At 52.2% G+C, this 27,828-nt stretch overlaps 1 protein-coding gene across 1 annotated transcript in view; it reads left to right on the plus strand.

Annotated features, from left to right (window-relative positions):
• The window catches only part of LOC144828133 (erythroid membrane-associated protein-like), a 193,256-nt gene that overhangs the window by 27,784 nt on the left and 137,644 nt on the right, over positions 1-27,828 (plus strand). Inside the window, exon 3 of the mRNA XM_078686249.1 lies at positions 2,140-2,292. Within this exon, the coding sequence (XP_078542375.1) occupies positions 2,140-2,292 (153 nt within the window). The remainder of the gene's footprint in view (positions 1-2,139; positions 2,293-27,828) is intronic.

Consider the following 27,828-nt stretch of genomic DNA (forward strand, 5'->3'; position numbering starts at 1 on the left):
TACCCCTACACTATCCAACACTTACCCTACTGTTGCCCTAAAATTATTATGCGTTGTAATGGTATGCATTGTAATGGTATGTGTTGTAATGGTAGTTTTGAAAAATGTGTTGTAATGGCATGCGTTGTAAAATCATGCGATGTAATGGTAGTTGCGATGTAAAAACTGTGTTTTAAAAGCATGCGTTGTAATTGTTTGCGTTGTAACGTCATATATTCGTTTTGAGTGGCTCCCTGCATGCCTTTGTCTTATTTACTTTGTCCTCTCCACCCAAATCCTGTTTCGTCTCTTCCCTGTGCCACTTTGCCTTGAAAGTAGTGGAAAGGTACACCCGGCAACATGTTGTATAATCAAGACCTTTGAGGTAGGATGAGAGTTTTCATTGATTCATATTCATTGAACCTTTAAGCAAGCTTCGTTGCAAAGCGTCTTTACCTTGTAAAAAAAAAGCCATAAATCCAACAACAGCAAAATAAAACTAATCAACGCTGAAGGGCGATTATTTCAGTGTCTTACTGAGGGGCAAACACAGTTGAATAGCAATAACCTACAATGGGACAATCATTCCTGTTCTGTAGAGTGATGTTTTAAGATGAGATTTTCACAAACACCCACATGTGGCACCTCAGTGTGCAGGGCATCAGAAGATTGTGGTTGATTCAAACCTTGGTAGCCTGACCCTGTCCTGCCGGGGAGTAGTTGTTCTTCACTGCCGCTACGAGAGCCCTGTTCCACCGCTTAGATGTTCATCACGACAGGAGCCGTATTAAAGTTAGCGCCGCAGGGGCACAGTGGGTGTTTGTACTCACTTATTGCATATGTGGGGTACTTTGGTATTATAGAAGGGAACAATGATGCTTGTGTGGCAATTTAAATAGTACCCAACGCGTTAGTGCACATTTTGCACCGTATGAGCAAAAGGTGGCATCAATTTGTATGTAGGCATGACCCAATGCAAGGGAGTAAACACTATTGGCAAGATTTCCAAAGGTTTTGCGTCAGGTTTGCATTACTTTCTTAACGCAAACCTGACGTAAAACCTTGTGGGGGTTTACAAACCAACACACATCAGTATTGGCATTTGTTTGTCAGGAAAAGTAACACGGACCAGCACAGAGAACTGCTTTGCATTACTCAGCGTCAAGGGGGCATCACATGGGTGGAACATGGGCGTTCCCATGCAACCACCCGTGCTTTTGGATGCAAAACGCTACCGACTAACATTAGTAAACGGGGCTGTGCACCGGAAAATAATGCTGCTGGAAAGTAGTAGCTCGCATTAAAAGACCTGGAACACCCTGCCTCTCACCCAAAGGCAATCCCCATCACTGCCCCAATTCAGGAAGGACCTCATGACCTGGAACACCCTGCCTCTCACCCAAAGGCAATCACCGCCACTGCCCCAATTCAGGAAGGTCCTCATGACCTGAAACACCCTGTCTCTCACCCAAAGGCAATCACCATCACTGCCCCAATTCAGGAAGGACCTCATGACCTGGAACACCCTGCCTCTCACCCAAAGGCAATCACCGTCACTGCCCCAATTCAGGAAGGACCTCATGGCCTGGAACACCCTGCCTCTCACCCAAAGGCAATCACCGTCACTGCCCCAATTCAGGAAGGACCTCATGACCTGGAACACCCTGTCTCTCACCCAAAGGCAATCACCGTCACTGCCCCAATTCAGGAAGGACCTCATGGCCTGGAACACCCTGCCTCTCACCCAAAGGCAATCACCGCCACTGCCCCTATTCAGGAAGGACCTCATGACCTAGAACACCCTGCCTCTCACCCAAAGGCAATCACCGTCACTGCCCCAATTCAGGAAGGACCTCATGACCTGGAACACCCTGCCTCTCACCCAAAGGCAATCACCGTCACTGCCCCAATTCAGGAAGGACCTCAAGACCTGGCTCTTTGACTGAACCTCAGTGCCCTGCGACAGACCCCCAGCTCCTGAAGTGGGAGTTTGGTTTTCAGAAACAATAAACTAATGACCCCCACCGCTTGGATGTTTTCACCTAGGTTGTGAGGATCATTAATGTGATTTTACCCTCTCCCTCTCTCCCCATCTCCCTCCCTCTCCCTCCCCCTCTCCCTCCTTTCCACCTCCCCTTGCTCTGGTTCTCCCCCCTGCAGTGGAGCGAGCAGTATTCTACAGCCCCCGGGTGCAGAGCTGTGCTGGTCTCCGAGACGAGGCTGGAGATGGTGGAGAATCTTCCCAGAATGCTCCGGGCTCTCTTCTGAAAACCTCTCTGTGCCTCCCTCCAGGTAAACAGCTTTTCCTCCCTTGTTTCAACATGTTGAGGTACATGGCATCATGTCAGACACACATGCTGCCAGGGTGGCCTGGACTGGCCTTCATATGTGTTTGTGTTCAGCCATGTTAGTGAGTGTCACTGTGGGAGGGGAGATGCTGAAAGGGAGGGCTGTGGTTGAAGGCACACAGATGGATGAGTCTTGGATAGTAGTGGTAAATTCAGGCTTCTTACTCCGACCCACAGTGGTTTTTGAACATGTCTGCCTTGTACTACTGGTGCAGCAAGGATGCAAGAGCTCTGAAGCAGTTACACTTGGAATGAAGGGGGCCCCTGACAGCCTTTGACCCCAGCGCCACTGCACCTGCTGCACGCTTGGTAGGAACGTCCCTGCCTCACACCCCTCCTACCTCACACTCTGACATGTAAATATGTCCTAACAAGTCAGTTTGTATTGTACTGGACTGTGTCAGCTCACACCACTCACAGCCCTGGGCCCAGCACGACTGCACCTGCTGCACGCCTTGTAGGCATGCCCGTCTCACACCCCTCCCGCCTCAAATTTAAATATGTCCTAGCAAGTCCGTTTGTATTGTACTGGACTGCTCAAGCTCACTGTCAGGCCCAGCTCCGCAGGATTCAGTCGCAGCAGAATAAATGGTCCACCTCCTGATATTACCAAGTCCCTGAAATGGATATATCCGCAGGGCTTTCGAATTATCAGGTGAGGGAAAGGAAAGGGAAGGGACAGCGTGGGAACAGAACCTGAAACAACAAAGACACGGGGTTAACACAAGAATATAGTCTACTCTAATATGATTCTCACTAGAAACACCGCAGTCATATACCAGGACAGAACTACAACTGATGATTCTGTAAGTGGGCCTCGCTACGCCTGGTAAACATTCCTGAAAGAAGAGTATCAAAAGCATTAACTTCCACACATTCACTCCCTTTACTCGGATTATAGGTGACAACACATTAATATTACCTACCCAATACCGTGCAAGAATAGGCATATATAATTCCCGTAGAATATATAACTTCTGATAGAGCACATCAGCAGTTATTTCCACAAAGAAAGATGTATCCAAGGATAACTCTACTCTCCTCTAAGAGGATTTGAATCACCAATGGGAAGGTAGAAATACAGGGTTGACATCACCTCTGTATCTACCCGCTATGTCCAAAAAGGAATCTGCAGAGGCAAAGTATTTTCAAATAAATACACAATGTTTAAAAAGGATTGTCTCCACTGTATTCCCCAATAAAGTTATGAAGTAATGTATCCAAAGTTCGAGAACAAAACAAAATAAAAAAGAAGGAACAAGCCTCCTGCTTGAAACGGAAATACGCGATTGTGACCACCGCAGTATTCCGTTTATAAATGTAATGAAAAGGTACAGCCCACGTACGGTAATACGCGGTTGCGACCACCGCAGTATTTCGCCGAGAATAAGGAAAAAGACAACGTGTAAAATAACCCGCAACGGTGATACGCGGTTAATCAAACACCGCCTTATCCCGCTGCAAGCCGTACCGGCTCGAAGTCTTCACCGTAAGGAAATGGCAATACGCAGTAGCCTACCGCTGTATTCCGCTCCTAAGGCCCCAGAGTACTCACGGTCTTCGGTGACTATGAACAGGATAGAAGATGGATCTCTCATCCGACGAGACCCTCCAGCGACGCCTCCCTGATCCTTCCTCTCTCTCGCCTGAGAGAGCAAGACAGAACGGAACAGATTACGCGCAACTTCCTGTGCGCGTTCAGCACCTAAATCTTCCCCTCACCGGCAAGCATTCTGGGAGAGGTCGTTTAGAATTGCTAGGTAGGCGCAATCCGGCATGAACCCTGACACTCACAGCCCTTGGCCCAGTGCCACTGCACCTGCTGCACGCTTTCTTTTTTTTTACTTTATTTGTCATTTTCACAAGCATTGTACAAAAATAATCATCAGTGTAAATAGCACATAACCACTGTGTACTGAAATATACCAAGTCCGTCACTCCATAGCACAGCAATAAAAATAAAGAGGGAAGGGGATAGCCATCGCAGTGGTCCACAGACACATAATAGCCATGAGTTCAATAACATCCCCATACGTCTCATGCATTTGGTACATTATTAACATTGTTAAGAGTTCAATAATACAGTGGGTTAACCCACCCCTTCTGGGTACATTTGATTGTCCAATTGTGCTTGACGTTCCGCCGTAAGTTTGGCAATATAAGTACGGTAAGGTCCCCATATGTCCAAGGGTCTAGATGGAGTGGGAATAGTGGAAGAATATTCGACACAGTTAACATTGCAGGAGGCCAAGCTTTTTAGCCAGGATTTCACACTTGGACTTCTCTTGGAGCACCACAGCAGGGCCACCTCCCTCTTGGCCAACAAAAACCCCAGCGTTGCCAGTCTGCCGACAGCTTGTGGAAATTTTGACACATAGCCCAGCAAGGCAATTTCAGGGGTGGGGATCAGGGGGACACCCAGTATCTCACCAAATGTAGTGTGTACCTGTAACCAGTAATCACTCAGTCGAGGGCATGTCCACGATAAATGCGCAAAATTAGCGTCCACAGCCTTACATTTCGGGCAGTTAGTAGAGCGGGAGGGGTCTATTCTATGGGCCAAGGCAGGGGTGTGATACAAGCGCCTCAAGAATTTAAAGTGAATGAGTTTGTGCCTACTGTTGAGCGACACCCGTTTGGTTACTGTGCAGCACTGTGCCCATTCTTCGTCCGTTATGGGTTTCCCGAGATCTCTTTCCCACGCCAGTCGGACCTTTACATCAGAAGCGGGGGTGGCCGCGATGCTAAGACTGTAAATTTTCAGGACGCCAGGAACTTTGCTGTTGCCCACGGACCTCGATAACGGACCTTTGCACCACAGCTAGCGGAACCCGCTCCGCGGGTCCCGCGTCGCAGGAGGGGGCTCCCAGAGGCTGATACTGTTCTGGGCGGTGAGTGTGTGACAGGGCTGCGAGCAGCAACCCGGACTCGGTTTCCCAGGAGTCCCGGGTTGCATAGGCCGATTCCAGCTGGCCCGCTCTCCCTGACCGCCCCGCCCAGCCCCACCCCGCCCATCTCCACTAGTATATTTGCAGTTGGGTATTGAGTAGCGCGGGAGCGCGCGGGAGGGCGCCGGGAGAAGCCCGGGACAAGGGCGGGACCGTCTGTGGCCGTCCGGGGCCGAAGGAGGCCGGGCCGGGCCCATTCCCTTAATCCCTGTTTCTAACACAGACATAGTAATGCCCTCACCATCACCATGCGAAACCCCATTAAGGGAGGGAGCTCTTGGTACAGGGACTTTGGATAACTATTTCAAATCTGCTAAGGGAGAGGGGGGTAAAGAAACCTCACTAGAAAAACGTAGGGCGGAGCGTAGACGCTCCATAGAATCTATGAAAAACAGATCTCTGACTGAGATCAACCCCTACCCTATCTCTCAAGAGGAAGGTATGCTTTTTATCAGCCCAAACCCCCCGACCCTTGAGGATTTTCCCCTCTTACTTAGGGAAAACCCCTGTACCTCAGGGACAGAGCCAGGAAAGCATCCAGACCCAGCGCCTCCAATACAATCTGTTAACCTGGTAACCCAAACCCCCCCTATGCAAACGGCTAAAAAGAGTAAGTCAAAATCTAATGTCGTGGTTGAGGTACATAGGCCTCCGCCTAGCAAACGTAGTAGGAAATCAACAGGGGGATGGGGGAAACCTAAACTATCTCATCTTGATTTTGGCAAAAAACATACAAATCCACTCCTACCGGGGAAGGCGGTTGAGATCGCCCCCACTATTCCTCCTCCAAAGGACCAAAGTCCCATTATAGCTGCTACCAATAAGGATCTAGAGGCTAACACATCGACTAAAATCCCTCCACCTACATCTATAGGGAGCATCGAAATTTTATTCCGCTCCCTCTTGCAGCCCATTAGCGATAGTTTGAAAAAGGTGGAGATTAGGCTCACCTTATTAGAAACATCTCTTACTACCCTGAATACCATAGTTAGTAAGCAAACTAAGCTAGTGGGAATCCATCCTTTTGCAGGGGTCCCTTTGGAAGCAGGAGTTTCAACAATTGCCAACAAAGCTCCTGCCCAGAGTGTGCCATCTGCTGCTCCCCCTCAGCCACTTATGGCTATTCCATCCCAGGCACAGTACAATAGCCAAACTAATGGTCTACCACAATCAGTAGACTACCCCCCTCAAAGACCTCAGGTAGAGTCTAAGGAAAGTTGCCAGGATAACGACAAAGCCACTCCACATTCTCCGGTCTGGCCAGCCCCAAGAGTACGGAGGCCAGACCTTCCCCCAGAAGCCAATAGCCTAACAGTAGTCCTAGCTGGTGCCCCCCATTTAAGATCAGGGGAAAATGAAGATTATCCATCCCTCAAGAAAAAGGTGATTAAATGGCTCAATTGGAACCGACCCTTACCATCTCATTTTAACAATGAGATTATTATGATCAGAAGGGTCCCGTGGCTAGGGAAGACCAGAAAAACCATAATAGGGGACTGTATTCTGGTAACTTTTAAAGATCCGGGCACTGTGCTGCATATCTGTGAAGGAGTAAATAGATCACTGGACTCCACCATCCAGACCCTTCCAGTATCCTTCTTTTTCCCCCCCATGCGCATGCACAAGGCCCCATTGCATGAGGATTGGACAAGGGTGGATCGCAGACACAGGCATAAGGACCGTATACAACGCCCGCATTTCCAACCGCCGGACACACCTTATTTCCATTTTAATCGCTTTAATTGCTTGAGTGGTCTGGAAGGGGTCGATTGACTTGCTGTACATAGGCCAGCACCCCGGGATAATGGCTCCTGCGGACTTTCTGAATCTTCTAGCGTGGTTACTGGTTTAATCTCTGGCTTATCGGATGATCTAGTGGCTCCTGATAAAGGCATCTGCGGACCTTTCTATCTACATGGTGTCAATGCAGACACAGCCGAGGGAAGTGACCGGGACCTTTTGCCTGTGGATAATGGCTTGTCTAGTCTCTCTGAGCCATTTGCCCCTATTGCTGCCCCTGTCCCAGGCCTCCCGATGGAAGTGGTTGGTTTGGCAAATGAAGCCCCTGAACATCTGAAGCTGATATGCTGGAACATTGCGGGTCTGGCCAACAAACTGGGCGAGCCAGATTGGGTAAACTATATTGAGACAGGTGACGTTTGCATGTTCCAGGAAACCTGGGCCAGAGAGGACTCCGGGCATCAAGGTTATATATCCTTCTCCATACCAGCAAGGTGGGAAGGTAAAGGTCGTCCGTCAGGGGGGCTCACGACGTGGGTCGCTTCCCATTTGGGCTGTGTGGCCACAAGGTGGCCGTTTAATTCCGAAGACATCCTTGTGGTCTCATTACTTTGGCCAAATAAAGCTAAACTTGTGCTGGTCAACATTTACTCCAGGCCGATGGGAATGGCAAAGGAATCACCAACCATTGATGAACTTTCGAACTTTTTATCTGAACTACCGAATGATTCATACTATGTGGTGGGTGGGGACTTTAATTCTCACTTTGAGCCATTACCCGGCCTTTTGGAAGGGTTCTCATTGGAAGAAGATGCTAGGTGGGCAGTTCCCGCGGTGGAAGCACCGCCCGCGAAAGCTTGGACCCCACTAGCATTACAAATTATGGCTCTTACCCTAAGGTTCGGAATCAGAGCCTGTAATGGGCGGATGAAATCCGATATACCGAGCAAAACCACTTACAATAGAAGGGGGAGAGAGTCTCGTTTGGACTATGTTTTGGCCCATATGGTGAGGTGGACTACAATTCGGGATTTTAGGGTGATGGAAAGAATCGAGAGCGATCACAACGCCCTTGAGCTTGACCTGGTTCATCCAGGCCCCCAAGCTCTAGTGCCTATAGTGGGAGGGAACAAACCCGCGCTTCTCCTGGATAACAGCAGGAGAAGAATCAGGTGGGAGCACCTGGTCACATCTAAGGACAAACTCCCCTTGCTCTATGCTGAGATTATCCCTATTTTAGAAACCATGGGGAGCTTTGACATTGAGGTAAACAACATAGGCTCCCAGACTAAACTGTATAAAGCACATGAGGACCTTATAAAAATCGCGGCACTTCATTTTTCCAGCAGCTCACGGAAGCGAAGGGAGATGCCCCAAGGCAAAGTATTGTGGTATAATCGAGCATGTAGACGGGCTAAATCAGAACTTCTTGGTGTAATTAAGGAGGGGACAGGTGGGGAACGTCTCAAACAAAGTAGGCGAGCCTATAAAAAACTTCTTGCCCAGGCCAAAGTAGAATGGGAGGAAAACCAGTGGGAGGAACTTACAAAGGCCTTAGCCCTCCAGAATCAACGTTTGTTTTGGAGGATAGTGAATGGGGGGTCAGGGAATCTACATTCGGCACTAGAGCCTAATATAGCACCTGGGGTCTGGCAGGCTCATTTTCAATCTCTATATAGCTCTGAGAAGGGAGAACTTCCTGCTGCTACTGAGGTGGACACGCAGGGCTACCAAGGGGAGCTGATAACGCTGGGTGAGGTCACTGCTGCTATCTCTGGCCTGGCTTTCGGGAAGGCGCCGGGACTGGACTGCCTACCGAGGGACCTGTTTAAACAGGAGCCCACTGTCTGGGCGCCCTACCTCGCCGCTCTTTTTAACAGTGTTCTTGGTGGGATGGAAATCCCTAGTACTTGGCTGGGGGCAGAGGTGGTCCCCATTTTCAAAAAGGGCTCCCCTCTCCTCCCAGCCAACTACAGACCGATTAGCCTAATAGACGTTCCACAGAAGCTGTTCGGAAGGGTTTTGCTGAACAGGCTTCAGGATTGGATGGAGGAGGTGGGAGCTCTCAGTCCGTATCAGGCGGGGTTTAGAAAGGGGGTATCCACAGTGGACCAGGTTTTTAGATTAAATCTAATCTATTGGAAGACAGCAAAGTTCGACGGCGGCAGTTTGTTCACAATTTTTGTGGACTTACGAGCCGCCTTCGACCTGGTCCCCAGGGGGAAACTCTGGAGTGTCTTGGCAGAGATGGACGTCCCCGCAGACATCCTGTCAATCTTACAGAGGCTGCACTACAGCAACTATGCGCGTGTGAGGTGTGGGAGGTCGGGGGAACTGACCGATAGATTCCCCGTTGGCCGAGGGGTAAGACAGGGCTGTGTGCTGGCGCCGACCCTGTTTTGCCTTTTTGTCAACGGGGTAGTCGCCCATCTCAATGCCACCGATTACACGGACGCCCCAAAACTAAATGGCAGCAGGGTGCCCGCAATTATGTTTGCGGACGATACCCTGTTGCTATCGAAAACCCCTATGGGCATACAAAGGATACTCGACTCCTTCATGGCTTTCTGCCATGATAGAGGGCTAGAAATAAATGCCGCAAAAACCAAATTCATGGTTTTGAACCCGAGCGCGAAACTGCGACCGAATCCATTACTGGGGGCCGTGCGGCTTGAGCGAGTAGCCACCTTCGAATACTTAGGTGTGACCCTTAATGAAACTATGACCTGGGGATCCCATCAGAGTAGGGCAAACCTCAAACTTATACAAACCACTGGGGGCATTGCCCGGATAATGACTGGCTCGACGTACCGCCCATTGGGGGCTCTAATCCAGATTTACAAGGCCCAGGCTAGAGGAGCGATTATGTACGGGGCTGAACTGTGGGGCCATAGGCCTTGCCGCAGCCTGTCTGTAACAGAAAATAAGTTCATAAGGCAGGTAACCGCACTCCCCCCGAGTACCCCGCTTCTTCCCTTGAGGCTTGACTTAGGGTTACGGCCATTAGCTGACGAGATAAGCCTGAGACCCATAGCCTTTTGGCGCAGGCTATGGAGTAGTGATGATCTCGCAGACTATAGGGCGGAACTGGCCGAACTACTGAACCACCCCAAGGCGCTTAGTATTCCCTGGGTCAAAAATATCCAAACTATTTGTATGGAATTGGGCCTCCCTGAGCTATGGACTGAGCCGGCGACGGCAGCACCTACTATCTCTAAGAGGTCCTTGTCGAATTTGTACCACGAACGCAAATTGGCATTGGCCAAAGTCACCCAGCCAGACGGGTCTCTATCATCCGTGTTCTTGCAAAGCAAGGATCTCTATAGGTTTGAGAGGGCACTGGATCCTATCTATCCCATACTTGCCAGAAAGCTATTCCTCCAGTGGAGGTACGGCACATTGCCCTTTAGGTCCTTTACAAGCTTGTGGTCATCGGCGTCCTCCACAAAGTACTGTCCTGTATGTGCGGACAAAGAAGAAAATGATCTGCATGTGGTCTTTTTCTGCCCAGCCTATAAGGCAGCAAGAAAGTATTGGCTCCTTCCGTTGATAAGGAATATGGGTGGCAGGGAATATGCACCAATGTACAGGATTTTAAAATCAGATGTCACTGGCCCAACTGTTTTTGCACTCTCAAAGTTTTTTATTAATGTCTGGTACACGCGCAATCGCATTTTAAAAATGTTGGGTAGTGTTTAGAAATGTTATCCTTGCCAAAGACGTTTAACCCTGTACAGGAGCCTTTTTACATATGTATCAAATATTTTATTCTGTTTTGATGAAGTTATATGTGTTTTCTTTTATGTATAGTACATCTTTTATGACCAAATGGTCGAAATAAAGATTGGAAAGTAAAAGTAAATTTTGGTAACCATATGCGCCCCTGAGGGATGTTGAATGACAGTTGTCAAAGGTAGTGCTTCTTCTGGGGCCAGTGGGAAGGTAGGAAACGTGGCCCGCATCATGGATCGGATTCTGGACAGGACAAAGGAGTCCATAAAGTTGCGATCCAGAAAACGGGGGTCCTCCGTCAGACTAAAGGCATGCCCGTCTGGGAAGAGGTCGCCCAATGTATTTAAGCCGAATTTGGAGAGCGTGGTACGAACCACCACTTCACCAGTGATAGGGAGCCAATGCGCATTAGGGAGTGGAAGGAGCGGTGAATAAAGAATATCTAACTTCAATAGCCTCCGGAGCTTTTCCCACGCCCAGCATGTGGAAGATACGGTCTGAATATCTCGGGGGTCTCTAGGAAACCCTTTAGGGAGAAGCGTAGCCAGCGAGTGCGGTAGCGCCAAGTCTGCCTCCGGTTTCAGGTACAGTATGCGGGCATCCGGGTGAAACCAGGCATAAGCAAAGGAACACTGTGCTGCTAAAAAATATAGATAAAAATCAGGTACACCCAGGCCGCCGCGTTCGTAAGGCAGGGTCAGCGTCTGCCACGTGACCCAATGGTTTTTGTTTCCCCAGATCAACCGTAGCAGCAGTGATCTCAGCTGGGTGAAAAATATCTTAGTCAAGGGAATCGGAATATTGTTAAATAAATACAAAAACCGGGGAAGAACCACCATCTTCACTATAGCAACGCGCCCTACCATAGACAGTGGCAAGCGCAGCCAACGGTCTATGCTATCCTCCAGGAAATCCAGCGCTCTTCCATAATTGAGCCTAATAATGTCTACAGTGTCAATATGGACGTGTATTCCCAAGTATTTGACCAACTCCGTACACCATTTCAACGGGTACTCGCAGTCCCACCGTGTAGTGGCGGGGGTCAGCGGAAAAATGAGGGATTTGTGCCAATTCATGTGCAGCCCAGAGAACTTGCCAAACCATGTGATTTCCGCCAGCAGCGGTGCCAGGTTGAGGGAAGGCGCCCGGACATAGAGTATTAAATCATCTGCGTATAGCGATGCCAGCAGAGGACCGGTGCGAAACTGTAGGCCCCGAAAAAGGTGCTTTTCCTGAAAGTGTCGGACCAGTGGGTCCATAGCTAAAATAAATAATAGTGGGGACAATGGGCACCCCTGTCTTGTGCCTCTGGACAGGGAAAACGCATCTGTGATGGTGCCATTTAATCAAATTCTGGCCGTGGGATTAGTGTACAACAATGCCACCGTGGAGACAAAATGATTCAGAAAAGGGGGTGGTGATGAGGTCCCCGGTAGCTTGTTTCCTTCCCAGTATAAGAATTGGCTTGGTAGTTTGGTTTGCCCTGTTCCCATCATGCACGGGGACAGGAACAGACTAATTTGCATATAGCCAAGTTCTGAGCTGGGATGGTGCAGTGAGCTAAAAAACGGTGATGGATCAAGCCCTGATCTTTGGGCTGGGTAAGAGTGGTCTGCTTAATTCAGGCACTCTGTTCATCACCACCCCCTTTTCTGAATCATTTTGTCCACCATAAGCGTGGAAGGGTATACTCAGATGTGAGTCCCTTGCTCATTGCACCATCAGGATTCAAGCAAGCCGGGCAGACGAGGCTGAAATGCCAGAAACCGGTCCCCGGTAGCTTGTTTCCTTCCCAGTATAAGAATTGGCTTGGTAATTTGGTTTGCCCTGTTCCCATCATGCACGGGGACAGGAACAGACTAATTTGCATATAGCCAAGTTCTGAGCTGGGATGGTGCAGTGAGCTAAAAAACGGTGATGGATCAAGCCCTGATCTTTGGACTGGGTAAGAGTGGTCTGCTTAATTCAGGCACTCTGTTCATCACCACCCCCTTTTCTGAATCATTTTGTCCACCATAAGCGTGGAAGGGTATACTCAGATGTGAGTCCCTTGCTCATTGCACCATCAGGATTCAAGCAAGCCGGGCCGACGAGGCTGAAATGCCAGAAACCGGTCCCCGGTAGCTTGTTTCCTTCCCAGTATAAGAATTGGCTTGGTAGTTTGGTTTGCCCTGTTCCCATCATGCACGGGGACAGGAACAGACTAATTTGCATATAGCCAAGTTCTGAGCTGGGATGGTGCAGTGAGCTAAAAAACGGTGATGGATCAAGCCCTGATCTTTGGACTGGGTAAGAGTGGTCTGCTTAATTCAGGCACTCTGTTCATCACCACCCCCTTTTCTGAATCATTTTGTCCACCATAAGCGTGGAAGGGTATACTCAGATGTGAGTCCCTTGTTCATTGCACCATCAGGATTCAAGCAAGCCGGGCCGACGAGGCTGAAATGCCAGAAACCGGTCCCCGGTAGCTTGTTTCCTTCCCAGTATAAGAATTGGCTTGGTAGTTTGGTTTGCCCTGTTCCCATCATGCACGGGGACAGGAACAGACTAATTTGCATATAGCCAAGTTCTGAGCTGGGATGGTGCAGTGAGCTAAAAAACGGTGATGGATCAAGCCCTGATCTTTGGACTGGGTAAGAGTGGTCTGCTTAATTCAGGCACTCTGTTCATCACCACCCCCTTTTCTGAATCATTTTGTCCACCATAAGCGTGGAAGGGTATACTCAGATGTGAGTCCCTTGCTCATTGCACCATCAGGATTCAAGTAAGCCGGGCCGACGAGGTTGAAATGCCAGAAACCGGTCCCCGGTAGCTTGTTTCCTTCCCAGTATAAGAATTGGCTTGGTAATTTGGTTTGCCCTGTTCCCATCATGCACGGGGACAGGAACAGACTAATTTGCATATAGCCAAGTTCTGAGCTGGGATGGTGCAGTGAGCTAAAAAACGGTGATGGATCAAGCCCTGATCTTTGGACTGGGTAAGAGTGGTCTGCTTAATTCAGGCACTCTGTTCATCACCACCCCCTTTTCTGAATCATTTTGTCCACCATAAGCGTGGAAGGGTATACTCAGATGTGAGTCCCTTGCTCATTGCACCATCAGGATTCAAGCAAGCCGGGCCGACGAGGCTGAAATGCCAGAAACCGGTCCCCGGTAGCTTGTTTCCTTCCCAGTATAAGAATTGGCTTGGTAGTTTGGTTTGCCCCGTTCCCATCATGCACGGGGACAGGAACAGACTAATTTGCATATAGCCAAGTTCTGAGCTGGGATGGTGCAGTGAGCTAAAAAACGGTGATGGATCAAGCCCTGATCTTTGGACTGGGTAAGAGTGGTCTGCTTAATTCAGGCACTCTGTTCATCACCACCCCCTTTTCTGAATCATTTTGTCCACCATAAGCGTGGAAGGGTATACTCAGATGTGAGTCCCTTGCTCATTGCACCATCAGGATTCAAGCAAGCCGGGCCGACGAGGCTGAAATGCCAGAAACCGGTCCCCGGTAGCTTGTTTCCTTCCCAGTATAAGAATTGGCTTGGTAGTTTGGTTTGCCCTGTTCCCATCATGCACGGGGACAGGAACAGACTAATTTGCATATAGCCAAGTTCTGAGCTGGGATGGTGCAGTGAGCTAAAAAACGGTGATGGATCAAGCCCTGATCTTTGGACTGGGTAAGAGTGGTCTGCTTAATTCAGGCACTCTGTTCATCACCACCCCCTTTTCTGAATCATTTTGTCCACCATAAGCGTGGAAGGGTATACTCAGATGTGAGTCCCTTGCTCATTGCACCATCAGGATTCAAGCAAGCCCGGCCGACGAGGCTGAAATGCCAGAAACCGGTCCCCGGTAGCTTGTTTCCTTCCCAGTATAAGAATTGGCTTGGTAGTTTGGTTTGCCCTGTTCCCATCATGCACGGGGACAGGAACAGACTAATTTGCATATAGCCAAGTTCTGAGCTGGGATGGTGCAGTGAGCTAAAAAACGGTGATGGATCAAGCCCTGATCTTTGGACTGGGTAAGAGTGGTCTGCTTAATTCAGGCACTCTGTTCATCACCACCCCCTTTTCTGAATCATTTTGTCCACCATAAGCGTGGAAGGGTATACTCAGATGTGAGTCCCTTGCTCATTGCACCATCAGGATTCAAGAAAGCCGGGCCGACGAGGCTGAAATGCCAGAAACCGGTCCCCGGTAGCTTGTTTCCTTCCCAGTATAAGAATTGGCTTGGTAGTTTGGTTTGCCCTGTTCCCATCATGCACGGGGACAGGAACAGACTAATTTGCATATAGCCAAGTTCTGAGCTGGGATGGTGCAGTGAGCTAAAAAACGGTGATGGATCAAGCCCTGATCTTTGGACTGGGTAAGAGTGGTCTGCTTAATTCAGGCACTCTGTTCATCACCACCCCCTTTTCTGAATCATTTTGTCCACCATAAGCGTGGAAGGGTATACTCAGATGTGAGTCCCTTGCTCATTGCACCATCAGGATTCAAGCAAGCCGGGCCGACGAGGCTGAAATGCCAGAAACCGGTCCCCGGTAGCTTGTTTCCTTCCCAGTATAAGAATTGGCTTGGTAGTTTGGTTTGCCCTGTTCCCATCATGCACGGGGACAGGAACAGACTAATTTGCATATAGCCAAGTTCTGAGCTGGGATGGTGTAGTGAGCTAAAAAACGGTGATGGATCAAGCCCTGATCTTTGGACTGGGTAAGAGTGGTCTGCTTAATTCAGGCACTCTGTTCATCACCACCCCCTTTTCTGAATCATTTTGTCCACCATAAGCGTGGAAGGGTATACTCAGATGTGAGTCCCTTGCTCATTGCACCATCAGGATTCAAGCAAGCCCGGCCGACGAGGCTGAAATGCCAGAAACCGGTCCCCGGTAGCTTGTTTCCTTCCCAGTATAAGAATTGGCTTGGTAGTTTGGTTTGCCCTGTTCCCATCATGCACGGGGACAGGAACAGACTCATTTGCATATAGCCAAGTTCTGAGCTGGGATGGTGCAGTGAGCTAAAAAACGGTGATGGATCAAGCCCTGATCTTTGGACTGGGTAAGAGTGGTCTGCTTAATTCAGGCACTCTGTTCATCACCACCCCCTTTTCTGAATCACCGTGGAGACAAAACACTCCGGCATACCCATGCGTCTCATAATTGATAGGAAAAAGGGCCACTCAAGGGAATACGGTGAATAACCGAGAATAAAGTTTGCAGATTTAATGAGGTGGATCTGTGTGGTACAAACCCGGACTGCGCGGGAGATATGATGAATTCCATTAAGAGGGCCAGGCGAGTGGCCACTACTTTGGCTACTATATTATAGTCTGTGTTTAACAGAGAAAGGGGCCTGCAAGAGCCACATAGGGCAAGGTCTTTCCCAGGTTTCGGGAGCAATATGAGCACCGCTTCTCTAAACGTGGGGGGCAGGCAACCCCTCTCCAAAGCCTCCGCATAGACCTCTATCAGTACTGGAGCCAGTTCTTCCTTGTACGCTTTATAAAAATCGGCCGAGAAGCCATCCAAGCCAGGAGCAGCCGAGCCCCGTAAAGCGTCAATAGCCTCTATGACCGAGTCAACCGTTATTGGGAGGGAGAGGAACTCCTGCATGTGTTTTTCCAAGAAGACCAATGCTATTTCATCTAAGTAAGCGCATTGATCGCAAAGATTAGTGGCGGCGGACGAGGTGTAGAGGTCCGTATAGTATGACAAGAAGGTGTGGCAGACCTCGGGGGTGGTGTGGAGCAGCCTACCATCCGGGGCTGCGATTCCTGTTATGTATTGTGTTTGACGCGGAGGGCGGAGCAGTTGTGCAAGTAACCTTCCGGGCCTGTCTCCCTCCCCGTATTGCCGCGCTGCGTGTTGTGTGGTTAAAAAACGCAATTCCCTGTCCGCCTCTTGGCGAAACTCCATCAGTAGTGTAGGTTGACGCGTCTCATTTGCCTCAGAGGGGTTTCGGAGCAAGTCGTCTTCTAATGCTCGGATATCATTCTCAATGCGGGTGAGGGTGGATCTGATGGAGCGCAGAACCCCCACATGCGTAGCTATGCACACCCCTCTGATAGTGGCCTTAAATCCCTCCCACAAGGTAGCGTGAGTCTCCACCGACCCTGTATTGAGCCCAAAATAGTCAGTGATGGCGGTCCGGAGTGTTTCGGCGAACACTGTGTCAACGAGGGCCTTTCCGGGGAATCGCCATTGTCGCTCAAATCCGCCCGGTCTGGGAATCCCCAAGCGTAATACCACCGGGGAGTGGTCTGACAGTGTACGTGGAAGCGTAGCATGAGATGTTACCCACCCAGCCACCCCAGGGGAGAGCAGCCAGTAATCCAGTCTCGTCCACGTGTTATGGAAGCTGGAATGGTGTGTGTATTCCGGGGCCCCTCCGTGTAGCCTAGCCTCGATGTCAATGAGAGAATAGTGGACACATATGTCAGCTAGGACTGGTCTGGATTGCTTTCTGGTATCTGAAGTGGCTGAAGTCCCATCACGTGAGGGGTTAAGGAGTAAATTAAAATCCCCACCCACAATCAACTGGCCCGTATCCATGGAGAGTAGCTTCGCCTGAAGGTCTTGGAAGAAGGCAGGGGTGTCAGTATTAGGGCCATACACGTTAACCAGGGTAACTGTCTGATGGAATAGAGAGCCTGTTACCATCAAGTATCGACCTTCCGGATCCCCTATAGTGGAGTGCAGTATGAAGGGTACTCGTTTGTGTACGATGATGGCCACCCCCCTGGAGTACCTGCTATAATCAGAGTAGAAGCGGTGTGAACCCGTTTGTGGCGATGAGCCGGGACCCTGCAGGGCATAAGTGTGTTTCCTGCAGAAACACAATGTCAACGTTATGTCTGCCTAAATAATTAAAGACCTGCCTGCGCTTCCTCGTGTCGTTCAGACCCCTGACATTCCAGGACATCAGTGATATCGGGGATGAGTCAACTTGTGTATCCTGTCTAGCCATCAGTGGAGGAACGTGTGTGTCTCATCTGGAGTGTGTCTAAGTCTAAGGTGACATACAATGCGATGTGGTTCATGACTGCTATCTGAGTTCGGATTGATACAAAACTAAATAAAATCCCCTCCCCACCTCCTCCCCCCACCCAGCCTCCAAACAGCCCAGGGAGGCAAAACCCAATTAACCATGCAGCGAACTGAGCAAACCACTTAGTTACAGAGTGCAATTTTAAACAGTAAAACAACTGCAACAAAAAAGTAATAGGTAAGTCAACATTGGCATCCGCCATGGGGGGTGGCAACGCCACGCCGGTTGGGGAGTATACCCCACTGGAGGTTCGGAGCAAGTGTAACCACAACGAACTGGGTACAAGAGAAACAACCAAAGCTTATCAGAAGCCCAAGGTGACTGGTCACATCCGTCAGACATTGCCTGTCTCAGCAAATAGATCAGAGCTTGACTGCGAGGCGTTTCTGACTGGAGAAGCCGGAGCTGGGGCATCAGACCGGGCCGGGCTTTCGTCCCGCCGCCTGTAATGTTGGCAGAAGTCTTGGGCTTCAGACGGTGTCTCAAAGATGCGAGGTCTGCCATCAATGTCCACTTTGAGTCTAGCGGGATACAGCATGCCATATCGAAGGCCGAGGTTGCTGAGTGTAGCCTTAACCCCAGTGAATTTCTTGCATGCTTCTTGGACAGTGAAGGTGAAATCCGGAAAGAAGGATAAATTGTTGCCTTGCCATGTCACCTCTCCACGGTCCCGAGCCGCCCTGAGGACAGCATCCCAGTCTCTGAAGTTCATAAGGCGGGCAATAATAGGACGTTGTGGGAGACCGGGTCTGGGCCTGGGCCCTAGCGATCTGTGGGCGCGTTCTACCACTAACCCCTGAGTGAAGGTGTCGCGACCAAACAGTTCAATCAGCAGCTGTTCAACAAAAGTGTCCATCCGGCCAGTTTGCGTTGTCTCTGCAACGCCGGTGATGCGCATGTTGTTTCTTCTCCCCCGGGCCTCAAGGTCCTCATTTTTAATGGCGACCTCCTTAAGGATTCTCTCCACCCTCTCCAGTCTCTTCAGGGATTTAGTTGCACCATCCTCCACATCAGATACTATGGATTCCACTAGGTCCAGTCTTCGGTCGTGCGCCTGAAGTTTGGACCCCTTGTCCGCCATAAGGCGCTCCAGCGTGTCGAATCGTCCATCCAGCGCTTTAAAACCGGCCTTCATCTCGGTCATCATGGCAGTCATGAGAGTAGTGGCATCCTCCGGGTCTGCTCCTCCAGCCGCCCCAGTCAGAACGTCCTGTGGAGGGTCAGTGGCGGGGAGGGAAGCCCCCGCAAAGTTAAGCTTGCGCTGATTGGGGTCACGTTTAACCATCGTGGTCGTGCAGCAGGGCCACCGGGTCCAAGCCTCTATATCCTCCGCAATAACGTGGCAGCAGCAATGTCCCAGGCCCCAGACAATCGACGGAATCGCACAGCAGCACCTCAAATAGGGCCACGGGTCAGCAGCAGGCTAGTGGCCTTGCACTCAAGGGGACGTTGCGTGGATCCCAGCCCGACCCGGAACCCCAAGCAGGAGGGAGGGGCACCAAATGTACAATGGGCGCAACCGCCCGCGCCGCCCAGCAGGCCGGGCGACCCGTGGAGGCCCACTCGGGCACCGCAAACGTCCGGCAGGTCAAGCGGGGCGATGGAACTCCCCTCACAGGGGCACAGTTAGTCAGGGAGAGGACAGAAGCACCTCAGCGCCCAAAGCAGAGTGGCGCAGACACCGTAGCGCCCAGCCACCCCCACAGCAACCGGCGCCCAGAGCCTCACCCGCGCTCTCGCCGCGGCCAAAATTGAGCTCCCGGCTTCCCCCACCGCACCAGGCCCCAAGGCCCAATTAGGCGCCTAGTGCTCCAGCGCCGCACGTGGGGAGCCGGGTCCCAAAAGGCCAGCCACGGAGCCGAGCCCAAAGCCCCGAAAGCTCAGAAATTGCCGCGGGGGCCCCCTGCTGGCCGCCAGCGCGCCCCAGGCGCCGCGCCCCCTACCTCCACTCCACGGCACCGAGGCCTCCCCCTCTGAACCCCGGCCGCTGGTCCCGCCGCCGTATCTCCGGGTCCGCTGCCACTGGTGCCTCCAAAATTTCACCCGTCGGGCTGTGCAGGATGTAGGTCAGGATCGTGGGTTTGGGTGCTGGAAGTATCGCGGGTTACATCATTTATCGGGTGCCGACTCCCCGATCCGGCGGAGCTTCAGTAAGAGGCAGCCATCTTGGTCCCCTCCTCGGCCACGCCCCCACCTGCTGCACGCTTGGTATGCACGCCCCTGCCTCACACCCCTCCTACCTCACACTCTGACATGTAAATATGTCCCACAAGACAGGTTGTATTGTACTGGATGCTCAAGTTCACATCCCTCACAGTCCACCACCGTTGATGCTCTCATGGGCCGCTGTGTTATGGTGGACAACACTTTCATTAAAGCAGCCGCGCAAAGAAACACAGAGAGTTGTGTGTCTGAGTACTGTTGATAAAAATAATGTCTGACTTTAATAGTGTCCCAAAAATCATTCTCAAAAAGGCCATTTCGTTGGGTGTTGATTTTCTATTATTAACTCCAATTGGGCGTGGAACGATATTTCTAGCATAATATTTGGCATTGTTCGATGAAGTCCTCTATCTCTCAGGGAGGACCCTTCCTCCCATCAATACTAGCTTCCAGTATGAGCCTCTCAGGGCAGGACCCTTCCTCCCATCGATGCTTGCTTCCGGTATGAGCCTCTCAGGGCAGGACCCTTCCTCCCATCGGTGCTAGTTTCCAGCATGAGTCTCTCAGGGCAGGACCCTTCCTCCTGTTGATGCTAGCTTCCAGTCTGAGCCTCTCAGGGCAGGACCCTTCCTCCCATCGGTGCTAGCTTCCAGCATGAGTCTCTCAGGGCAGGACCCTTCCTCCCATCGATGCTAGCTTCCAGTATGAGTCTCTCAAGGCAGGACCCTTCCTTCCATCGATGCTAGCTTCTAGTATGAGTATCTCAAAGCAGGACCCTTCCTCCCATCGATGCTAGCTTCCAGCATGAGTCTCTCAGGGCAGGACCCTTCTTCCCGTCGATGCTAGCTTGCAGCATGAGCCTCTGAGGGCAAGACCCTTCTTCCCATTGATGCTAGCTTCCAGCATGAGCCTCTCAGGGCAGGACCTTTACTCCTATTGATGCTAGCTTCCAGCATGAGACTCTCAGGGCAGGACCCTTCTTCCCGTCGATGCTAGCTGGCAGCATGAGCCTCTCAGGGCAGGACCCTACCTCCCGTCTATACTAGCTTCCAGCATGAGTCTCTCAAGGCAGGACCCTTCCTCCCATCGATGCTAGCTTCTAGTATGAGTCTCTCAAGGCAGGACCCTTCCTTCCATTGATGCTAGCTTCCAGCATGAGTCTCTCAGGGCAGGACCCTTCTTCCCGTCGATGCTAGCTTGCAGCATGAGCCTCTCAGGGCAGGACCCTTCCTCCTGTTGATGCTAGCTTCCAGCATGAGTCTCTCAGGGCAGGACCCTTCTTCCCGTCGATGCTAGCTTGCAGCATGAGCCTCTCAGGACAGGACGATTCCTCCTGTTGATGCTAGCTTCCAGCATGAGCCTCTCAGGGCAGGACCCTACATCCCGTCAATGCTAGCTTCCAGCATGAGCCTCTCAGGGCAGGACCCTACATCCCGTCAATGCTAGCTTCCAGCATGAGCCTCTCAGGGCAGGACCCTACCTCCGATCGATGCTAGCTTGCAGCATGAGCCTCTCAGGGCAGGACCCTACCTCCCATCGATGCTAGTTTCTTGCATGAGCCTCTCAGTGCAGGACCCTACCTCCTGTTGATGCTAGTTCCAGCATGAGCCTCTCAGGGCAGGACCCTTCCTCCCATCGATGATAGCTTCTAGCATGAGCCTCTCAGGTCAGGACCCTTCCTCCCATCAATGCTAGCTTGCAGCATGAGCCTCTCAGGGCAGGACCCTTCCTCCTGTTGATGCTAGCTTCCAGCATGAGTCTCTCAGGAAAGGACCCTTCCTCACATCGATGCTAGCTTCTAGCATGAGCCTCTCAGGGCAGGACCCTTCCTCCCATCGATGCTAGCTTCCAGCATGAGTCTCTCAGGGCAGGACCCTTCCTCCCATCGATGCTAGCTTCTACCATGAGCCTCTCAGGGCAGGACCCTTCCTCCCATCGATGCTAGCTTCTAGTATGAGTCTCTCAGGGCAGGACCCTTCCTCCCATCCATGCTAGCCTCCAGCATGCGTCTCTCAAGGCAGGACCCTTCCTCCTGTTGATGCTAGCTTCCAGCATGAGCCTCTCAGGGCAGGACCCTACATCCCATTGATGCTAGCTTCTTGCATGAGCCTCTCAGGGCAGGACCCTTCTTCTCGTCGATGCTAGTTCCAGCATGAGCCTCTCAGGGCAGGACCCTACCTCCCATCGATGCTAGCTTGCAGCATGAGCCTCTCAGGGCAGGACCCTACCTCCTGTTGATGCTAGCTTCTAGTTTGAGTCTCTCAGGGCAAGGCCCTTCCTCTGATCGATGCTAGCTTGCAGCATGAGCCTCTCAGGGCAGGACCCTTCCTCCCATCGATGCTAGCTTCCAGCATGAGTCTCTCAGGACAGGACCCTTCTTCCCGTCGATGCTAGCTTGCAGCATGAGCCTCTCAGGGCAGGACCCTACCTCCCATCGATGCTAGCTTCTTGCATGAGCCTCTCAGGGCAGGACTCTCCCTTCTGTTGATGCTAGCTTCCAGTATGAGTCTCTGAGGGCACGACCCTTCCTCCCATTGATGCCAGCTTCTAGTATGAGTCTCTCACGGAGGACCCTTCCTTCTGTTGATGCTAGCTTCCAGCATGAGTCTCCCAGGGCAGGACCCTTCCTCCCATCGATGCTAACTTCTTGCATGAGCCTCTCAGGGCAGGACCCTTCCTCCCATCGATGCTAGCTTCCTGCACAAGTCTCTCAGGGCAGGACCCTTCCTCCCATCAATGCTAGCCTCCAGCATGAGTCTCTCAGGGCAAGACCCTTCCTCCTGTTGATGCTAGCTTCCAGCATGAGTCTCCCAGGGCAGGACCCTTCCTCCCATCGATGCTAGCTTCCTGCACGAGTCTCTCAGGGCAGGACTCTTCCTCACATCGATGCTTGCCTCCAGCATGAGTCTCTCAGGGCAGGACCCTTCCTCCTGTTGATGCTAGCTTCCAGCATGAGCCTCTCAGGGCAGGACCCTACCTCCCGTTGATGCTAGTTCCAGCAAGAGTCTCTCAGGGCAGGGCCCTTCCTCCGATCGATGCTAGCTTGCAGCATGAGCCTCTCAGGGCAGGACCCTACCTCCCATCGATGCTAGTTTCTTGCATGAGCCTCTCAGTGCAGGACCCTACCTCCTGTTGATGCTAGTTCCAGCATGAGCCTCTCAGGGCAGGACCCTTCCTCCTGTTGATGCTAGCTTCCAGCATGAGTCTCTCAGGGCAGGACCCTTCCTCCCATCGATGCTAGCTTCTAGCATGAGCCTCTCAGGTCAGGACCCTTCCTCCCATCAATGCTAGCTTGCAGCATGAGCCTCTCAGGGCAGGACCCTTCCTCCTGTTGATGCTAGCTTCCAGCATGAGTCTCTCAGGGCAGGACCTTTCCTCCCATCGATGCTAGCTTCTAGCATGAGCCTCTCAGGGCAGGACCCTTCCTCCCATCGATGCTAGCTTCCAGCATGAGTCTCTCAGGGCAGGACCCTTCCTCCCATCGATGCTAGCTTCTACCATGAGCCTCTCAGGGCAGGACCCTTCCTCCCATCGATGCTAGCTTCCAGCATGAGCCTCTCAGGGCAGGACCCTTCCTCCCATCGATGCTAGCTTCTAGTATGAGTCTCTCAGGGCAGGACCCTTCCTCCCATCGATGCTAGCCTCCAGCATGCGTCTCTCAAGGCAGGACCCTTCCTCCTGTTGATGCTAGCTTCCAGCATGAGCCTCTCAGGGCAGGACCCTACCTCCCATTGATGCTAGCTTCTTGCATGAGCCACTCAGGGCAGGACCCTTCTTCTCGTCGATGCTAGTTCCAGCATGAGCCTCTCAGGGCAGGACCCTACCTCCCATCGATGCTAGCTTGCAGCATGAGCCTCTCAGGGCAGGACCCTACCTCCCGTTGATGCTAGTTCCAGCATGAGCCTCTCAGGGCAGGACCCTTCCTCCTGTTGATGCTAGCTTCTAGTTTGAGTCTCTCAGGGCAAGGCCCTTCCTCTGATCGATGCTAGCTTGCAGCATGAGCCTCTCAGGGCAGGACTCTACCTCCCATCGATGCTAGCTTCCAGCATGAGTCTCTCAGGGCAGGACCCTTCCTCCCGTCGATGCTAGCTTGCAGCATGAGCCTCTCAGGGCAGGACCCTACCTCCCATCGATGCTAGCTTCTTGCATGAGCCTCTCAGGGCAGGACTCTACCTCCTGTTGATGCTAGCTTCCAGTATGAGTCTCTCAGGGCACGACCCTTCCTCCCATTGATGCCAGCTTCTAGTATGAGTCTCTCACGGAGGACCCTTCCTTCTGTTGATGCTAGCTTCCAGCATGAGTCTCCCAGGGCAGGACCCTTCCTCCCATCGATGCTAACTTCTTGCATGAGCCTCTCAGGGCAGGACTCTACCTCCTGTTGATGCTAGCTTCCAGTATGAGTCTCTCAGGGCACGACCCTTCCTCCCATTGATGCCAGCTTCTAGTATGAGTCTCTCAGGGCAGAACCCTTCCTCCCATCGATGTTAGCCTCAAGCATGAGTCTCTCAGGGCAGGACCCTTCCTCCTGTTGATGCTAGCTTCCAGCATGAGCCTCTCAGGGCAGGACCCTACCTCCCGTTCATGCAAGTTCCAGCATGAGTCTCTCAGGGTAGGGCCCTTCCTCCGATCGATGCAAGCTTGCAGCATGAGTCTCTCAGGGCAGGACCCCACCTCCCATCGATGCTAGCTTCTTGCATGAGCCTCTCATGGCAGGACCCTACCTACTGTTGATGCTAGTTCCAGCATGAGCCTCTCAGGGCAGGACCCTTCCTCCTGTTGATGCTAGCTTCCAGCATGAGTCTCTCCGGGCAGGACGCTTCCTCCCATCGATGCCAGCTTCTAGCATGAGCCTCTCAGGGCAGGACCCTTCCTCCCATCGATGCTAGCTTGCAGCATGAGCCTCTCAGAGCAGGACCCTTCCTCCTGTTGATGCTAGCTTCCAGCATGAGTCTCTCAGGCAGGATCCTTCCTGCCATCAATGCTAGCTTCTAGCATGAGCCTCTCAGGGCAGGACACTTCCTCCCATCGATGCTAGCTTCCAGCATGAGTCTCTCAGGGCAGAGCCCTTCCTCCCATCAATGCTAGCTTCTACCATGAGCTTCTCAGGGCAGGACCCTTTCCTCCCATCGATGCTAGCTTCCAGCATGACCCTCTCAGGGCAGGACCCTTCCTCCCATCGATGCTAGCTTCTAGTATGAGTCTCTCAGGGCAGGACCCTTCCTCCCATCGATGCTAGCTTCCAGCATGAGTCTCTCAGGGCAGGACCCTTTCTCCCATCGATGCTAGCCTCCAGCATGAGTCTCTCAGGGCAGGACCCTTCCTCCTGTTGATGCTAGCTTCCAGCATGGGCCTCTCAGGGCAGGACCCTACCTCCCATTGATGCTAGCTTCTTGCATGAGCCTCTCAGGGCAGGACCCTCCTTCTCGTCGATGCTAGTTCCAGCATGAGCCTCTCAGGGCAGGACCCTACCTCCCATCGATGCTAGCTTCTTGCATGAGCCTCTCAGGGCAGGACTCTACCTCCTGTTGAGGCTAGCTTCCAGTATGAGTCTCTCAGAGCACCACCCTTCCTCCCATTGATGCCAGCTTCTAGTATGAGTCTCTCAGGGAGGACCCTTCCTCCTGTTGATGCTAGTTTCCAGCATGAGTCTACCAGGGCAGGACTCTTCCTCCCATCGATGCTAGCTTCCTGCACGATTCTTTCAGGGCAGGACCCTTCCTCCCATCGATGCTAGCCTCCAGCATGAGTCTCTCAGGGCAGGACCCTTCCTCCTGTTGATGCTAGCTTCCAGCATGAGCCTCTCAGAGCAGGACCCTACCTCCCGTTCATGCTAGTTCCAGCATGAGTCTCTCAGGGCAGGACACTACCTCCCATCGATGCTAGCTTCTTGCATGAGCCTCTCAGGGCAGGACCCTACCTCCTGTTGATGCTAGTTCCAGCATGAGCCTCTCAGGGCAGGACCCTTCCTCCTGTTGATGCTAGCTTCCAGCATGAGTCTCTCCGGGCAGGACGGTTCGTCCCATCGATGCCAGCTTCTAGCATGAGCCTCTCAGGGCAGGACCCTTCCTCCCATCGATGCTATCTTGCAGCATGAGCCTCTCAGGGCAGGACCCTTCCTCCTGTTGATGCTAGCTTCCAGCATGAGTCTCTCAGGGCAGGACCCTACCTCCCGTTCATGCAAGTTCCAGCATGAGTCTCTCAGGGTAGGGCCCTTCCTCCGATCGATGCAAGCTTGCAGCATGAGTCTCTCAGGGCAGGACCCCACCTCCCATCGATGCTAGCTTCTTGCATGAGCCTCTCATGGCAGGACCCTACCTACTGTTGATGCTAGTTCCAGCATGAGCCTCTCCGGGCAGGACCCTTCCTCCTGTTGATGCTAGCTTCCAGCATGAGTCTCTCCGGGCAGGACGCTTCCTCCCATCGATGCCAGCTTCTAGCATGAGCCTCTCATGGCAGGACCCTTCCTCCCATCGATGCTAGCTTGCAGCATGAGCCTCTCAGAGCAGGACCCTTCCTCCTGTTGATGCTAGCTTCCAGCATGAGTCTCTCAGGCAGGATCCTTCCTGCCATCAATGCTAGCTTCTAGCATGAGCCTCTCAGGGCAGGACACTTCCTCCCATCGATGCTAGCTTCCAGCATGAGTCTCTCAGGGCAGAGCCCTTCCTCCCATCAATGCTAGCTTCTACCATGAGCTTCTCAGGGCAGGACCCTTTCCTCCCATCGATGCTAGCTTCCAGCATGACCCTCTCAGGGCAGGACCCTTCGTCCCATCGATGCTAGCTTCTAGTATGAGTCTCTCAGGGCAGGACCCTTCCTCCCATCGATGCTAGCTTCCAGCATGAGTCTCTCAGGGCAGGACCCTTTCTCCCATCGATGCTAGCCTCCAGCATGAGTCTCTCAGGGCAGGACCCTTCCTCCTGTTGATGCTAGCTTCCAGCATGGGCCTCTCAGGGCAGGACCCTACCTCCCATTGATGCTAGCTTCTTGCATGAGCCTCTCAGGGCAGGACCCTCCTTCTCGTCGATGCTAGTTCCAGCATGAGCCTCTCAGGGCAGGACCCTACCTCCCATCGATGCTAGCTTGCAGCATGAGCCTCTCAGGGCAGGACCCTACCTCCCGTTGATGCTAGTTCCAGCATGAGCCTCTCAGGGCAGGACCCTTCTTCCCATCGATGCTAGCTTGCAGCATGAGCCTCTCAGGGCAGGACCCTACCTCCCATCGATGCTAGCTTCTTGCATGAGCCTCTCAGGGCAGGACCCTACCTCCTGTTGATGCTAGCTTGCAGCATGAGCCTCTCAGGGCAGGACCCTACCTCCCATCGATGCTAGCTTGCAGCATGAGCCTCTCAGGGCAGGACCCTACCTCCCGTTGATGCTAGTTCCAGCATGAGCCTCTCAGGGCAGGACCCTTCCTCCTGTTGATGCTAGCTACCTACACAAGTCTCTCAGGGCATGTCCCTTCCTCCCATTGATGCTAGCTTCTTGCATGAGCCTCTCAGGGCAGGACCCTTCTTCTCGTCGATGCTAGTTCCAGCATGAGCCTCTCAGGGCAGGACCCTACCTCCCATCGATGCTAGCTTGCAGCATGAGCCTCTCAGGGCAGGACCCTACCTCCCGTTGATGCTAGTTCCAGCATGACCCTCTCAGGGCAGGACCCTTCCTCCTGTTGATGCTAGCTTCTAGTTTGAGTCTCTTAGGGCAAGGCCCTTCCTCCGATCGATGCTAGCTTGCAGCATGAGCCTCTCAGGACAGGACCCTTCCTCCCATCGATGCTAGCTTCCAGCATAAGTCTCTCAGGGCAAGACCCTTCTTCCCGTCGATGCTAGCTTGCAGCATGAGCCTCTCAGGGCAGGACCCTACCTCCCATCGATGCTAGCTTCTTGCATGAG

The sequence above is a fragment of the Lissotriton helveticus genome, chromosome 4_1 (assembly GCF_964261635.1).
Source record: "Lissotriton helveticus chromosome 4_1, aLisHel1.1, whole genome shotgun sequence".
Lineage (NCBI taxonomy): Eukaryota > Metazoa > Chordata > Amphibia > Caudata > Salamandridae > Lissotriton > Lissotriton helveticus.